We start from the raw sequence: 16,231 nt of genomic DNA, 5'->3' as shown, positions 1-16,231 counted from the left end.
TAAATTAAGTGCTGACCGTGTTTTGATAACTGACTTACAGAAGTATTTGTTGTATTGTTGCACTGAATTAAAAGCTGGCATCCTTTGTCTTATCAAATTGATTATGTCTTTTGAATCAAATAAAGGAGGTGGAATAAAATAAAAGTTGAAAGGCATGCAAATCCTACATACTTAAAATCTAACTGCCCCGGTCGTATGTCAGGTGAACTCACTTCATTTGATGATTTGAACACTGTTATAAAAGTTATTGTGTATGTAACATAATTAAACTACCTTAACTTAACCGACTAATTCATAACTGTGATGAAAGATAGCAAGGCAACTGAGCATAAATGAATACTTCATAAAACAAACAGCTTGGTTTCATGGATATGGACCATTTGGGGCAAGTGAGTTTCAGAGAATTTCTGAACTGGCACTTAGGGATATCCTCAGGGATGATACGAAGTTTTACTATTACTTCCAATGAAATCACAACATCAATATTGTACTAATTGAGCAAATCAAATATTTAGTTATGACGTAAATGATTGTTTCATGAAATAAATGTAGCTAGTTTTTTTTTAAAAAGTAATCATGTTTGGTGGTGTATTGACAGTTAGTCTAGTTCCATGTTACTTTGACTTCTGACTTGGCATTATGCTATCATATACCACTCCAGGAACCAGACTAATCAACAAAAACAAAAAGCAGTGATGTAGTACACAGATGTTTTTGCATACACATGATGGTTGTTAAAACCAGTTGGAGCGATCTTTCATCTGTTGGACATTTTGAAAATAAATGTTATTTATACAGAAGAAACAGACAACTTCATTAGAAAAAGCATGTTATTAACAATTATTATTTACGTGATTGGCAAATGAGGATTTAGTCATTAAACAGCCCAGTTCCCTACACACCCCTCCCCCAGTTTTCTTGATGTCTAAGAGGATTTTTTCAATTTTTAGAGGTCTGTTTGTAACTCGCACCCTTGCTTATAGTGTGGTCTATGTTTGTGAATCCCGATGTTCACGAGTTATCAAGGGAAAGGTGTATATAGATAGAAAGATATATATAACAGTATATTAAGTGATTGATATAAATTTTGCTGAAGTTGTGATTTAAGTTTAGCAATGCAAATTATATGATAGAAATAAATACTTACATATACATGTACAATTTTTAGATAAAAAGAAGTAAACAACAAAACACTTTTCAGATAAATTAGACTTTGAGTACATACCTAAAAGTTGCATATATTTAACTTCCCTTGAAATTGGATTTTGAATTAAATATACTCAGCCGTACTACTTTTTATGTGTATGGGAAATGCAATAGGCTGGGCATTTGGCCTTGACTCCCCAAGATACCTAGATATCACATCTATGATGAAATCTGCATTAGATGTGACATGGAAAGTCATGAATTTCTATCTGTCGGTTACCAGTCTTTATGCCAATGAGTAGATGGCATGGCCCTGTCATATGTAGTCCATCATGAACCTGTCCAATTGCTGTTGCTGTTTTTAAACTTCTTTCAGACTGGCCAGTAGTAATCTATTCTCATAGGAATGTTCCTATGGTTATGTTCTACCTAAATTACATTCGAGGCATCCTTCTTAGAAATGGTTTATCTCTCATTGCAACCAGGTTTAAAACATTTCCCCTCCTAAAATAGTGCTTTGTGTTTGTATTCCAACAAGTATGGAAAACAAGTAAATTAATATCTGTCTGTTGTTGTTTTTGCAGAGTCTAATTGCAGCCCAGCGTGAGGCCCAAACCTTTAAGGAGACGGAGAGGGACAAGTACAGGTTGCTGATGGACCAGAAGAAGCAGCTAGAGGAGCAGCTGGCCAAGGTATGTAGGATACTGCACTAGCTTACACAGACTTACACTTGCAGCTGGACTGCTCCAGTGACTTAGTGGTTAAAGCATCCAACTTGGATGCAGAAGGTTGTAGGTTCGAACCACTGCTGAGTCATACCAAAGACTTAAAATCATGGTATTAGCAGCTGCCTTGCTAGGTGTTCAGCATTAAGAGGTTAGTGTTAAGACTGGTAGGCCAGGCATCAGAATAATGTGACTGGATGGGACATTATGCTACATGTCTGTGGCATGATACCCCAGTGCTAGACATCACTATAAACTGTCACATTATGGACATTGTAGCAATATGACTGAAAAATTGTTAAAATTTACGTTAAAAATCCAAATCACACACACACACACAGAGCTAGTAAGGTTACATAGTACACTACACCAGCTTATGAATATTTACACTTGCAGCTAGTAAGGGTACATAGTACACTACACCAGCATACATATACGTGCACTTGCAGATAGTAAGGGTACATAGTACACTACACCAGCATACATATATGTACACTTACAGCTAGTAAGGGTACATAGTACACTACACCAGCTTATGAATATTTACACTTGCAGCTAGTAAGGGTACATAGTACACTACACCAGCATACATATACGTACACTTGCAGATAGTAAGGGTACATAGTACACTACACCAGCATACATATACATACACTTGCAGATAGTCAGAGTACATAGTACACTACACCAGCTTACACATACTTACACTTGCAGATAATCAGATCACATAGTACAATACACCAGCTTACACATACATATACTTGGAGCTAGTAAGAGTACATAGTACACTACACCAGCTTACACATGCTTACACTTGCAGATAATCAGATCACATAGTACAATACACCAGCTTACACATACTTACACTTGCAGATAGAGTACATAGTACACTACACCAGCTTACACATGTGTATACTTGCAGCTAGTAAGGTTACATAGTACACATGAATATACTTGCAGGCAGTAAGGGTACATAGTACACTTCACCAGCTTACACATACTTACACTTGTGGTTAGTAAGGGTAATTAGCACACTACACCAGCTTACTCATACTTACACTTGCAGCTAGTAAGGATACATAGTACACTACACCACCTTACATGTACTTACACTTGCAGTTAGTAAGGGTACATAGGATACTACACCAGCTTACACATACGTACACTTGCAGTTAGTAAGGGTACATAGGACACACACCAGCTTACACATACTTACACTTGCATTTTGTAAGGGTACATAGGACACTGCACCAGCTTACACATACTTACACTTGCAGTTAGTAAGTGTACATAGCATATAGTACACCAGCTTACACATGTGTACACTTGCAGATGGTTAGAGTACATAGTACACTACACCAGCTTACACATACTTACACTTGAGGTTAGTTAAGGTACATTGTACACTACACCACCTTATGTATACTTACACTTGAGGTTAGTAAGGGTACATAGTACAATACACCACCTTACACATGCATACACATACAGTTGGCCAGGGAAAGTCTAGTACAGTAAACTAGCTCACTCTTACGCAAACAGCTGGCAAGGGTATGTAGGATATATATATATCAGCAACATGTCACAGTATATCATAAACTACCCTAGCTCATTTATCATACTAGCTAGAGTGTGTAGTACACTACACCATCTCGTATATTCGTACACCAGTACTCTAGATCAAACATACTGGCCTCACCAGATCACACCAGTAACTTGCCATAGTACAGTAGAACCTGCCTTGAAAGATCACCCCTCTGCCAAAAAATAATGATCCATTAAATGAGAATTTTGTGTATTTACATCAATTTAGTTCCTTTTGTAATTATTTAATTTTGTCATTGAATCAACCTCAAAATAAATGTAACCTCAAAAAGATGTTACACTAGCAGTGTCAGACCTCACATTTTTAGTCAGCTGACTACAACAAAACCTTGAAGGCTTTCATTGCCAGACACATTCATTTAAAATATATATTCATTGCCATCTTCCTTTTTTATTGCCTTAATGGCTTTTGTCAATGCTAGTACTGTACCTATATTAATGTGAATTAGCATTCTACTAAGGAAAAGTTGCAGGTACTTATTTTTTTCATGACAAAAGTGTGCCCAGAGGAGACAGACAAAAATTTGTGCCAAGGGGACTTAGACATATAGAATCTATGTTGGGGTTTGGACCGAGACAAGGAAATCTCAGTCAAGGGTTATATTATTTGTCTCCCCACTTGGGCAATCCTTGTGGGGAGACATATAATATAAATTCACGACTGGGATTTCCTTGTCTCAGTCCAAACCCCAGTGTAGATTATTTTTCTCACCCAATATTTTCCTTTAAAGTAAAATAAATTCTTCACTAGTGTTCACATCCAATGTTTACATGTGGCACATGAATATAAATATGTTAATGAGGGCTGTGGTGTGACCATTGTGTCCGAAGTACACAGTTTATACGTGTGAGCAAAGAAAAATAACAACATAAAACATCGCATAATAATGAGGTTTATATGGATGTTATATGAAATTGACAATAAATAATTAATATTTATTACAATAAACTATTTTATTTTCATCAGTTCCAATTTTGAAAAATGATATTGTAAATAATAAAACAATATTGGCTACTCAGCTCTACAGTAGTTATACTTAGTACAAGCTGTAACAAAGAGTAACATCTTTCTTTAGATTGTTCATGGGTAATTAGAGTTCTGTGTCACTATTATATATAATAATTCTTTTCTTTGGAGGAGGTGAAACTGTGTGTGACATACTTGCGTTGTCCTTAATATTGATTGTAAAATTACCCCCATGTATAATAGACCCTCCAAAAACGGACTCTAGCAGATAACCATATGCTAAACTTTCAAGTTCATGGATTCTTTGAACATTTACTTTTCTGACCACGAAATATGGCAAGTGCTACAGTGAAATTTGCGTATGGATTAATGTGTTGACGGATAAATGATTCCTTCTGGTTGGTAAGTGCATTATTTATCATTAAATAGTGTAGGTATATCTTTGATTCAACCGGGGTTTCTTTTTTTTAAAGTAGTTCTGAGCGCGTGGACACCTTGACTGAGATTATTGGTCTGAGATGACTAGACTGAGATAAGAAAAGTAAGGTTAGCAAAACAGCTAGATTTCTCTGTCGCATGGATGAGAAAAAAAAGTGTGACCAGGGGACATAGACAAAAAAGTGTTCCCAGGGCACATAGACAAAAAAGTGTGACAAGGGGACATAGACAGAAAAGTGCAGAACCCATGATCCTGCATCCAGTGTAGAGTGTAATGTGATCTCCTGCTCATTAATGAATCTAGTTTTTTTAATTGACTTTACTAATGAATTATATTAAGAATTTTTTCACAGTGATTGCATATACAAATGAAAATATTACAAACAAACAAAGTTGGAATAATTTTCTAATTTTAGGAAAAAGCTAAAAATATTGCCAAAAGCAAGGAGGATATGGATGCAGATAAGTTCCGGAAGACAGAGGAGCGGATGAAGGAGGAGATACAAAGGTTAGGTTTCTGATACAAAGGTTAGGTTTCTGATACAAAGGTTAGATTTCTGCAACCTCAAGGGCACCAGAAGGGCTCTCATCTGTGTTGGCAGTTGCCCAATCATTAATGTCACATGGCATTTTGAAATAAAAATTATCTTCCCTTGAATATACCACATTCAGCACATCTAGAGATTTCTTATATTTTTTACTGATTGTCAAGAATGCAGATTCTTTTTTTCTTCCAATGTATTGCATAGAGTACTAAATTCAAAATTTCTCAGATGTGTTATTTCACGTACTGTAATAATTTCAAATATTCCACAGCTTTATACATGATACTCTTCTATCTTAGCTATCCTTTCTTCATGGCTTACAAAGACTATTAATAAAAATACATGCAGAGTTATTCATTTAGAATTTAATAAATTCATTATGTTTTCACACAGGTTAAAGAGAGAAATTGAGAGGGTTCATAAAACTTGGGAAAAGAAGTTTGCCATACTTCAGCAGAGGTAAAAGTGACAAGCTTACATTGTTTGCATTTGCCCACCATTTCATGGAACATAATATGATAGTTATTATTTGTTGATCCATCTAATTTTATTTATACATTTGTTCACCATCTACAGTTACCAACATTGTGGCTGGCATGCACATGGGTAAAGAACTTTCAGAAAGAAATTTTCAGGATTCAAATGGTCAGTTTTACAGACCAAAGAAGAAAAACTTTTTTTCACTGAAGTTCTCCACCATCTTTGATTACCTGACTTTGTGTGATGGCTTGTACTTGGGATAAGGAAGAAAGTATATCATTTTAAGGGTCAGATGTTAGAGCTTTAAGTCACTGTGACTAAAAGAAACAAAATAACATTTATTTCTACATCACAGACCTGGATCAAACTTTATAAATGGCTTGCACTTGGTATAAGAAGAAACCTGTCAGTTTTGTGGTCCAAAGGTCAAGGTCACTGTAATTGAAAGAAGAAAAAGGGTTTCTGCTCAGAAATTCCAGTTATCAGCCATGTATGCTGACCCAAGTTTGTGGAGGGCTTGCTCTTAAATTATGAAAGAAGTTTTTTTGATTTTGGGTTAGAAAAGTCAGAGATTGAAGTTATTGTGGCTCAAGGAAAATGAGTTCTGTAGAATAGCTTTTTTTCTAGAATAAGTTCCTTAACCAATTTTTGTGGATGGCCTGCACTTAAGGTAATAAAGAAACCTATAAATTCTGGGTTCCATAGGTAAAAGTTCACAGTCATTAAGTTTAATTCAAGACGGAATTACCTTGTCCAAAAATCAAGGTCATTGAGACCTTTTAGTCAGTAAAGCATATCCTACAGTAGTCTGATAAATCAGCCCCCCCCATCTGTATTGATGCTGATGAATGATGTGCAGATCTGATGTCACATGTTTATTAGAATGAGCAATTTTGCTGCATGCAAATCTTTCTGGAACACACCTGCATACAGCTTAGACACATACTGGTATTTGGTAGTAGCCAAATCTGGCTCAAAATTCAAAATGGCCACAGGACAGAGTGATGTGCTATTTCACTTAGGTATACAACTCACCAATCATAGGAATTGATCTGGAAATATCATGCATATATTGACAAAAGAAACCTTCAGCTGATGGCAGCTCAACATCTGTGAGAAATACCAGTAAGTGTGTAAAATTTACACCGATGTGTGCAGACAAAACTAGGTGCAGATTTTTGCAGGTTTTAATGAATAGGCAATATCAGCCCATAACCTGCCAGTCAGTATCATCATGGGTGTGGGGCTGATTTATCAACCTAATCCTACAGTGCCTACATACAGTATTATTATTCAAAAGCAGACATTGTATATTCCATTCACAGTAGTCTTGTTTATATATTAATTTTATCAGGGGCAATCATAAGAATAGTATGCACTTTGAAAAGTTTATATGGGCTTTATGTCAGATGTCAGAATAGAAAAGTTGAAACATGGAAAGTCCTCTCAGTTGAATTCTTTCTTGGCCGCATTGTAACTAATGTGTCATTAAGCTTAGTCCATACTTAAGAAATTTCATGGACTTAAGTTGTATCCAATTAGATTGGCATCCTGGATTCTAGAATAAGTTTAAGTCCAAAGTCACACCATTTTGGTGAAATATGGGTCTGCATAATTAATCATGATACTTTATATACATCTGCTGGTTGAGGAAACCAAAAATGAAGCACAATTAGTATGTGCAGTTCTAATTGTAATAAAAGTTACAAAATGTTAAATTGTCAACTTTTTCACATGAACTTAAATTTGGACTAAAAAATGTTTCAAAATATTAAGCATGACTTTTCAACATAAGATTGATGTGAATGACTAAATGCAGATACTTTTATATCTTGTTTATCTGTACTTTGATTTGTATCCAATCTTCTAAAAGCAGATATATTTTCCCTGTTCTTTGTTTTCAGTTACTTAATTTTTTCATCAAAAGCTGCACATGACCTTGCAAGTATTAAAGCATTGCTTTACCTCTTGTTTCTCCTACAGTCTTCATGCCCTGAAGGACGAGAGTTACCTGCGTCAGACACTCCAGCGACAGTCGGCGGCCTTGCATCATGCTGCAGTCAGCTATTCAGTAAGCCCATTATCAAACATTTTAATTGTCTGACAACATAGATTTGTTTTTAGGACAGAATGCATTTTCACTTTACTATGGAATGCTGTATTTGGCTACAGACAATTATACTCATATATGAGTTGAGTCCAACTGCAGACAGCAAGCACCTTGATCTGCCACTGCATAATGGTCTGGCTAATCATCATCAGCATCATTGTTGATTGTTCTACTGATTACTCCTAACAAACTGCAGAGACTGAGATCTGCCAGCACATTATGTAACATCAAATCTGGGTCTTTGCAGTTTGCAATTGACTCGGCTTATGAGTGAGTATTTATGACACCTTTACAGTGGCACTATTGACATAAACAGTCATTATATAATGGCTCATGATTAGTAAATAGAGTATTGCCTTCTCCCATGGAAGCTATCCTTCTACAGTATTTTCTGTTGGAGATTAATGGCCTTACTTTAATCTTGGGTACTATATCCCAGCAGTCAACACAGTAGGGTATCTGTGGTTTCAAGTGGGGGCATTGTATGTGTTCTTGGTAAGTTTCATTCTGTAATACATTTTAAAAATATTGATTTAATATATTATTTGGTACTAGTATCCTCATACTTTAGCAGCAATTTTAATGTGGGGGAGATGATTATTATTAATAATTCAGCTTAGTATTATGTCTTTATTTCCTTTTAAAGATCAATCATTTCTGCTGTACTGCAGTTTGGTACACAAATGTTCTCACTATACCACAGCTTAGTCCATAACACCATTGTGGGACTACTATGTTATAATGAAATGAGAGCTACATAATGATGAACAATGTCAAAAGAAATAACCTATAAATGAAAATGTCCCTTACAATTTATTTTGTAACTATTTACTTTAATAATAATGACAGTATGGTTGTGATTTTTATTTTATTTTATTCATTTTATTTTATTTAATTTTAAAGGAGAAATGAACCAATTCTAGTACCAGATATCATATTCAAAAAAATTCTGTGATGTTCCTCTTCTTCCAGATCAGCAGTTTTAAACTTTGTTCTGAATTGTATTATACATTTGTGTCCTGACTGGTTATGCATTCAGCAGCACTTATTGTGCATTCTACTGAATATAACATACAATAAAACTGGTTTATTACTTGCTGATGCCTTGCTCAAGTGCTTTTTCAAGCCAGGAGAATCTTTTGAAGGAGACCATATTTCAAGTGTTTCATAATCCACACAAACTCCCCATGTCCATTTTGTCATGGTTGGATAGTGGGGAATTTATCTTTTTCAAATCATGGTATTGTCTGCATGTTTGGCTGTTTAGACTCATGTTATACAGTGTAACTTGGCAGATATGTTTTATATTATTATGCAGCCTTCTGGAATAGCACTTTATGCTTTATGTATATATCATATGTACACTAATAACTTCTATATGCCTTGATTTCGATCAGTAGAATTTAGGGTGACTGCATTTTTAGAAAGTGATGCCACTTCAAGTTGTGATTCATTTTTATCAGTTTGAAACATTATAGGTCCTCAGTATGACATTGATAATGAGATATATCATGAAACATTACACCTGTGTCAAGTCTAGATAACATGAGAAATATGAAACCTTACACAATTATCAAAGTCAAGATAACATGAGATATATGAAACCTTACACAAATATTAAATTCAAGATAACGTGATATATCGGAAACCTTACAACATCATTAAAGTCAAGATAACATTAGATATACAAACCCTTACATTAATATCAAAGTCAAGATAATATGAGATATATGAAATCTTACATCAATATTAAAGCCAATATAACATGAGATATATGAAATACCAGTATCACAGTCAAAATAATATGTGATACATGAAACTTTACACCAGAATCAAAGTCAAGATAACATGAGATATATGAAACCTTACACCTGTATCCAAGTCAAGATAATATTATTATTAAAAAAACTGCTCTTCTAACAAGCATTGTTTTCAGAAGCTAAATGTAGTTGATAAATAAGAATACTGACAGGTCCATATTCCCCAAGCTATTCACCTTAATTAAGTATTAAGGAAATTCAACTAGTTTTCAAATCCTGTAATGATAATTAGCTTTTCAGATACATGGTGTATATTTACCAAAATTTAGAATTCATTTAGGTAAAATGAAAGCTTCTGTATGTAAATACATATCAGACAGTTGGATTGGTTTTGATGAGATTTTCTGCTTAGGTGGACACAAATTCAATCCTGTAAGACGTACTTGAAATGAATATTAGAGACTTGCATTTAAAACAGAAAACAAATCTCAATATATTTAAATTTTCATCCATTACCTCTTCCACAAGTTAACTTAGTGTAAATATTTTGATCTTTCTTTATAAATATTTTCCCCTTGCAAAATATACTGGTAATTCCAAATTTCTTTACACTACTACCCTTGTCACTGTTTACAATATATGGTTTCTTCTTCAGATGTATTACCTGATACATGAAACCTTATGACTTCATCCATAACAAATTCAGTCCTTTTTAAATGAAGTAAAGATGTTAAAATCTATTGGCTTATCTTAGAATTAAAAGTGCTCAAGTGTGATCTTGTTATTAAGAGTGGTCTCCCTTTGGATAGAATAACGTGTGGTCAAGTTGTAAGTTGCTGTGTCTGCATCTGCCTTGTCAGTATGTTTGTTCAGAGACCAGTTTCCATCTTTGATTTGCTCTTTCACAAGTGGGAGGAAATTTAAGGAGTTTTCTCATTGCCAAGGAAGTATATTCCTTTTATTTTCAGAATTTTTCTCCACAATATAAATAGCTATTTTGCATCTAAGTTGTTCATTTTTGTTGTATGATTAGCTATTTAGCACCATCTTAATTCTCTGATCTGATGGTAAATAGTATTAGCATGTCATTTCAGTACTCAACCTTATTGCAAGTTTTTTTTCTCCGGAATTAAGATCATTAATATTATTTTTTCTTGCATTCATTATTTCTTAGCATCCATTTCAGTGTAAGCATGACATGATGAAAGATTTTGCCTGCATATGCCATTGTTTTGCTTGAGAGGTACTGGATAAAATCCTAACCATATTACGATCATGCAGATATTCTCAAAGAAACATTTTGTTACTTCAGAAATTGATTTTCATGCATTTTTTATGTGAGATCTTAGTGATCACTCAGAGCTTTCTTAAGCCAACATAGACATACACTGTACTTAAGCCAACATAGACATACACTGTACTTAAGCCAACATAGACATACACTGTACTTAAGAAATGCAACAGACTTTTCAGTTCTTTTTAGAGACACAGTTCATGTATATGCATGTCTGCTTCTTGCAATACATTCGTATTGTTCCTTCATTTTTCTTATTGTAATCAGTGCTCAAGATGGTAAAGACTCATATGGAATAATATTCTAACTTTTGATTGGTCAGTGAATTTGACATTAGCCAATCAAATGTCAGAATTATTTGTTGAGCATGACAATGTTCTTTCAATCTTGATGTTAGATCATTCTAAGAGTAGACAAATGTCTTTAAATAGTATATAAAATGAATCTAGAAAACATTTCTCCAGCATCCTGAATGATAATAATAAAGTTATGATGATAAATAACATGTATATTTTGTACAATATTTTAATAGATTTCTTCTCTAAGTAACTCTGAATGGCTAGTATCAAATTTTACTACATTCAAATTTTCATATTAAAAATTAATTGATTTAGTTTTATTTGAAGGATATTAAAATTAGATTTTGAGTCAAAACAATCTGCAAATCCACCAAGCAAGAAAAATAGTTCAAATTGTTTTGGAAGTTCCTAAGTTATGGCCACTTAGGATGATGTCAATATGGCTGAGCGTAATATGAAGTATTTTTTTTCCATATTTTTCAGGTGGACACTCCAGTGGGCATTATTCCATCTTCTAAGTCAGGCCCTATGAAAAGACCTCTTGTAAGTCTGAGAATCATAAAGCTCATTTATTGCTTTTTTCTTATAAAGAAAACAAAATTAAGGAAATGTGATTACCATATATATACTGTACTCACTTGTAAGTCCAATTACAAACAACATAGACTCTAATTTGTGCCTCACATAATTTGCAAGCAGGTCATGGTTTGTAATACACTTTCTGATGATTACTCATAACAACATAACAAACTGCATAGACCAAGATCTGCAGGCACATTATACACTGACAGATCTGGTTCTTTGCAGTTTACAGTTGGAGTCATCTTATATATATAAGTGGTATATGATTGTATCTAAAAAAAAAGTAAGTGTTTAATGAGCTTCTGAATCAATCCATCAAAATTATAATTTTTTTCCCTTTTATCTTTTTTGTACTGACAACTTTAAATGCTTATAATAATGTTGCAGATATTTTGTACTTGAAATTCAGTTGAAAATTATAATTTCATTTTGCTGAATCTTTTTTTATTATTAGAGTAATACATTTTATCATGCTTGTTGACTTAACTTTGCATTAAATGTTGTTTTTGTGTTACATTACATCCAGATGTTTTAGTAAGTTTTAACTCACTTGATACAAGTTAGGATGCACATTTTGTTGATCTAGATCTGCTTGGTTATGTCCCTTGATGGACTCAAATTATTTTGGATTATATATACATCAGAGTTTCAACAACAACATTATATATATATATATATATATATATATATATATATATATATATATATATATATATATATATATATATATATATATGTGTGAAAGAGAGAGAATACAAATCCTATGGCAAATGACAGTCGTTTCAGTTGCAAACTAACATAATTTTTTAAAACTGACAATGAACAGTGCAAAAATTATCTTTTAACTAGTCAAAGTGCTTTTGACTTTCATTGCATTGCATCTTTATCAAAGACAAAATTACAAAACAGAGACAGACAATAAATAGAAAAGAAAGTAATGAATTTACAAAACTTTACATGATTATGGATCTAATATGTGTGTGTGTGTGTGTCTACTTTTCCATCAATACAAGAAAAGGACTAGGATACATGCAAGCGGCATGTCAATCAGCTGAGAGATATGTCTCTTGTATGTAGCAGTGTTTTATGACATATCAACACAATAGTGGCTATATGGTGCAACATTCTGTCCATTGTCCATTGTAATGGCCACATGTTGTATCTAGAGATAGGAATCAATAGAAATTTGATGGCCTGTTCATCAAAAGCAATCAAGCATTGATTTTAATCTGTTAGGAGATATAGTATATGTTTTACTTGGGAAAGGTAGTTTTGACATACTTGGAAACTTTTCACATATTTGGAAACTTTGTTTTGTGGCCTGAATTCACAGAAATATGATTGTCATAAAGATATTTTTTAAAAAATCCAGTTGTCTGATGATGGTAATTGATAACCAGTAAAGTAATTGTTTCTTAGCCAAGAAACATGTTGGGTTATAACTTACTGAAAATGTTATAATAAGTGTAAACAAAACTTATATTATTTTTAAGTATTAAATCATACTCGAATACTTGGCTGTTTGGTTTTTCTGAATATTTTAAAATAATCATTACATCACTAATGACAAGCTTGGTAGATTGCCATTCAGTTTGTAGTTAGCTAAGTAATAAAAAAATTCTGGTGCAGTTTTAGTGTCAAAGAAAACAAGACCTTCCATAACTAGAACTTGAGCAGCATTGTTGCTTTTATTTCTGACATGTCAGCTTGCTTATCCTGTAGTTTATGTTCCATGGAGGAATTTTTGCTCTATAAAAGTACAGGTACGTTGACATTACATGAATATTTCAAGTGGTACACAGTCTTACATGAACTGTTTGTTCTCTCTCATCAGCCTGAGATCACCAAGTTCAAAGCTGGTAACCCAGGAGCTGGAGCAGCAGGTCCAGACTTCCTCTCATATACTGTGTCTGCACCCAGCGGGCGGGGAACCGCCATGTTCTCAGTGGAAGGTACATTCATTCACTTACACTTGCCAGACATAATTGTTTGAGCTAGTACCAATTTAGCATATCATTGTAATATAGCTTGAGTACATGTTACAATAGAATTAAGAGTTTAAGTTTTTAATTTATAGGCGGCATGAAGCTTGCACATTTTTATACACTCTACATGAATGACTATAGTGAAGCTAAGACAGTTCAAACATTCAGTGCATTTCAACTTTCAACTGTTATGACTTCGTGAATCCCTTATATAATGAAATTACAAAATAGTAACTCTCAAAAAATAAAATTCAGAAATACATTTTAAAAATTATGCCCAATTTTGTCAAATACAAATTATGTCAAATCACAAAAGAAGGGTGCATGAAAGAAGTTCCTTTCAGGTGTTATGAACTTTGGACCTCAGTGGAATTTTAACTGGTCCAAATGCTGTTACAGATTTGGAGTTATGTTTGCTTAATCAGGAAATTGTTTGCAGCACAACTTCCACATTTTATCAGTATACAGCGTAAACCAGCTATAGAAATAATAATCTATTAACTAATATAGAAACAAGACAGCTCACTGCATACATTAGAGTTGTACCCATACTCGGAAATTCCTTGATCTTATATTTGGTATCTTAAAATTGAGGATTTTTCTGTAATAAATAACAAATGGCAATCAGGTATGTAAGCTTTAAAAAGTGATTTATTTTTGCATTGATGAATGTGAGCATTGTTTATTTTAAGAATGTATCATTTTTATTTCTTATTTTAATTCTATAATTATCACAAGCCAGCATACTTAATGATTAAATTAGGTTTCATATTTATTTAATCAGAAATCAGCATATGTAATAAAATTATATTTATCACCTTATGAAACACAGAGATTAAGAAATAGAAGAAATAATCACCATTTGGAATGATGTAGATAAACCTTGATCGTATCAGTTTTAAAGGGTACTTGTTTTATCAGTTATGCTAATTGATAATCTACCCTTATTCTTTAATTGACCTGTTTATTATTATCTTTATTAGAATGAACAAAAATCAATACCAATTGACACACATGATCTTTTGTTATTACAATGGCTACTGCTCTTTGTGAACAGATGGACAATGGCCATTACAGCACAGAATCTTTAAGTAAATATCATTAATTTATGCTCTTTGTTTGGTTGATCATTGTTACAAAGTACCATACAGATGTTAAAATGAATTTGGAAGCCATTTGATTATTTTTATCCAATAAAAATTATATATTAGGACGTGCTAAAGTGAAGATGACACACCATTACTCAAGAAGTGTTTTTTTGTTGTTGCTACAAGATGTGAGCAAAATATAATATTCATTCCCCTTCTGACAGTATCTTCAATTTGATCCCATCTGTGGCCTCTTAGAATAACATGAACAGTAAATTCCCAAATAGATCCATTGATACAGTTAGTGGTTTCAGCATTAATTTTAACATGTTCCCTTCACTAGGTTGTTGTTGTTGTTGTTGTGGGGTTTAACACCATTTTTCAGCACACAATAGGCTATTCATGGCGGCCAGTATTAATGGTGGAGGAAGAACCCAGGAAAACCCAGGAAAGAACCACCAACCCACGAGAAGCTACTGGCAAGCATTCCCACATACCCACATTGGCCGAATCCAAGACTCGAACCCACGCAGACAGAGGTGAGATGGCAGTGATCTGTAACAGAGAGCGCTTTAGACCACTCAGCCACCCTTCACTAGGTTCATCATGGTTACAAAGCACTACAGTGTAGTTGATGTGGTTACAACACTAGTTTGGAAGATATTTGATGTTTTATCATCAAATAAAATTTTCGTGAGAATCAATTTTTATCATTCAATCCACCTTTATATTGCTATCTTTATTGGTGGGAATAATGAATGAATTGCTTGTCATTAGAATATGTACTGATGTTCATTAACAGCATGACAATGTCTTTGACAGTTATATTTTTATATTGAGAGCCTAATAGCTTTGCTAATTTGATTTGTTGGAATCTCGCCCTCATTCCAGCTTTGACTAGAATTACCTGGACAGTAAATTGGGTTTCCACCAAGGCATTAAACATATTTAGTTAACAAGTAATAACACTGCATAGCCATGTGGTCTTTGGCATAATGTGTTATTTAGTGTTCATGTAATAACTCTGCATTGCCATGGGTCTTTGGCAAATGTGTTATTTAGTGCTCATGTAATAACTCTGCATAGCCATGGATCTTTGGCATAATGTGAAATTTATTGAACATGTAATAACTCTGCATAGTCATGTGGTCCTAGACTTAATGTGACAAAAGAAATTGTAATTCAAATCAAGAATAAACTGTTTATT

At 33.6% G+C, this 16,231-nt stretch overlaps 1 protein-coding gene across 2 annotated transcripts in view; it reads left to right on the top strand.

Annotated features, from left to right (window-relative positions):
* LOC149779479 (uncharacterized) overlaps window positions 1-16,231 on the top strand; it is a 122,532-nt gene that overhangs the window by 94,441 nt on the left and 11,860 nt on the right. For both annotated transcript variants that reach the window (XM_089940169.1, XM_089940168.1), the window contains 6 exons: window positions 1,731-1,838; window positions 5,298-5,389; window positions 5,820-5,885; window positions 7,890-7,977; window positions 11,853-11,912; window positions 13,786-13,903. In XM_089940169.1, the coding sequence (XP_089796295.1) occupies window positions 1,731-1,838; window positions 5,298-5,389; window positions 5,820-5,885; window positions 7,890-7,977; window positions 11,853-11,912; window positions 13,786-13,903 (532 nt within the window). The remainder of the gene's footprint in view (window positions 1-1,730; window positions 1,839-5,297; window positions 5,390-5,819; window positions 5,886-7,889; window positions 7,978-11,852; window positions 11,913-13,785; window positions 13,904-16,231) is intronic.

The sequence above is a fragment of the Sinohyriopsis cumingii genome, chromosome 17 (genome assembly GCF_028554795.1).
Source record: "Sinohyriopsis cumingii isolate HCF-2022 chromosome 17, ASM2855479v2, whole genome shotgun sequence".
In the NCBI taxonomy this organism is placed as follows: domain Eukaryota; kingdom Metazoa; phylum Mollusca; class Bivalvia; order Unionida; family Unionidae; genus Sinohyriopsis; species Sinohyriopsis cumingii.
This window is presented reverse-complemented; position numbering and strand designations above follow the sequence as displayed.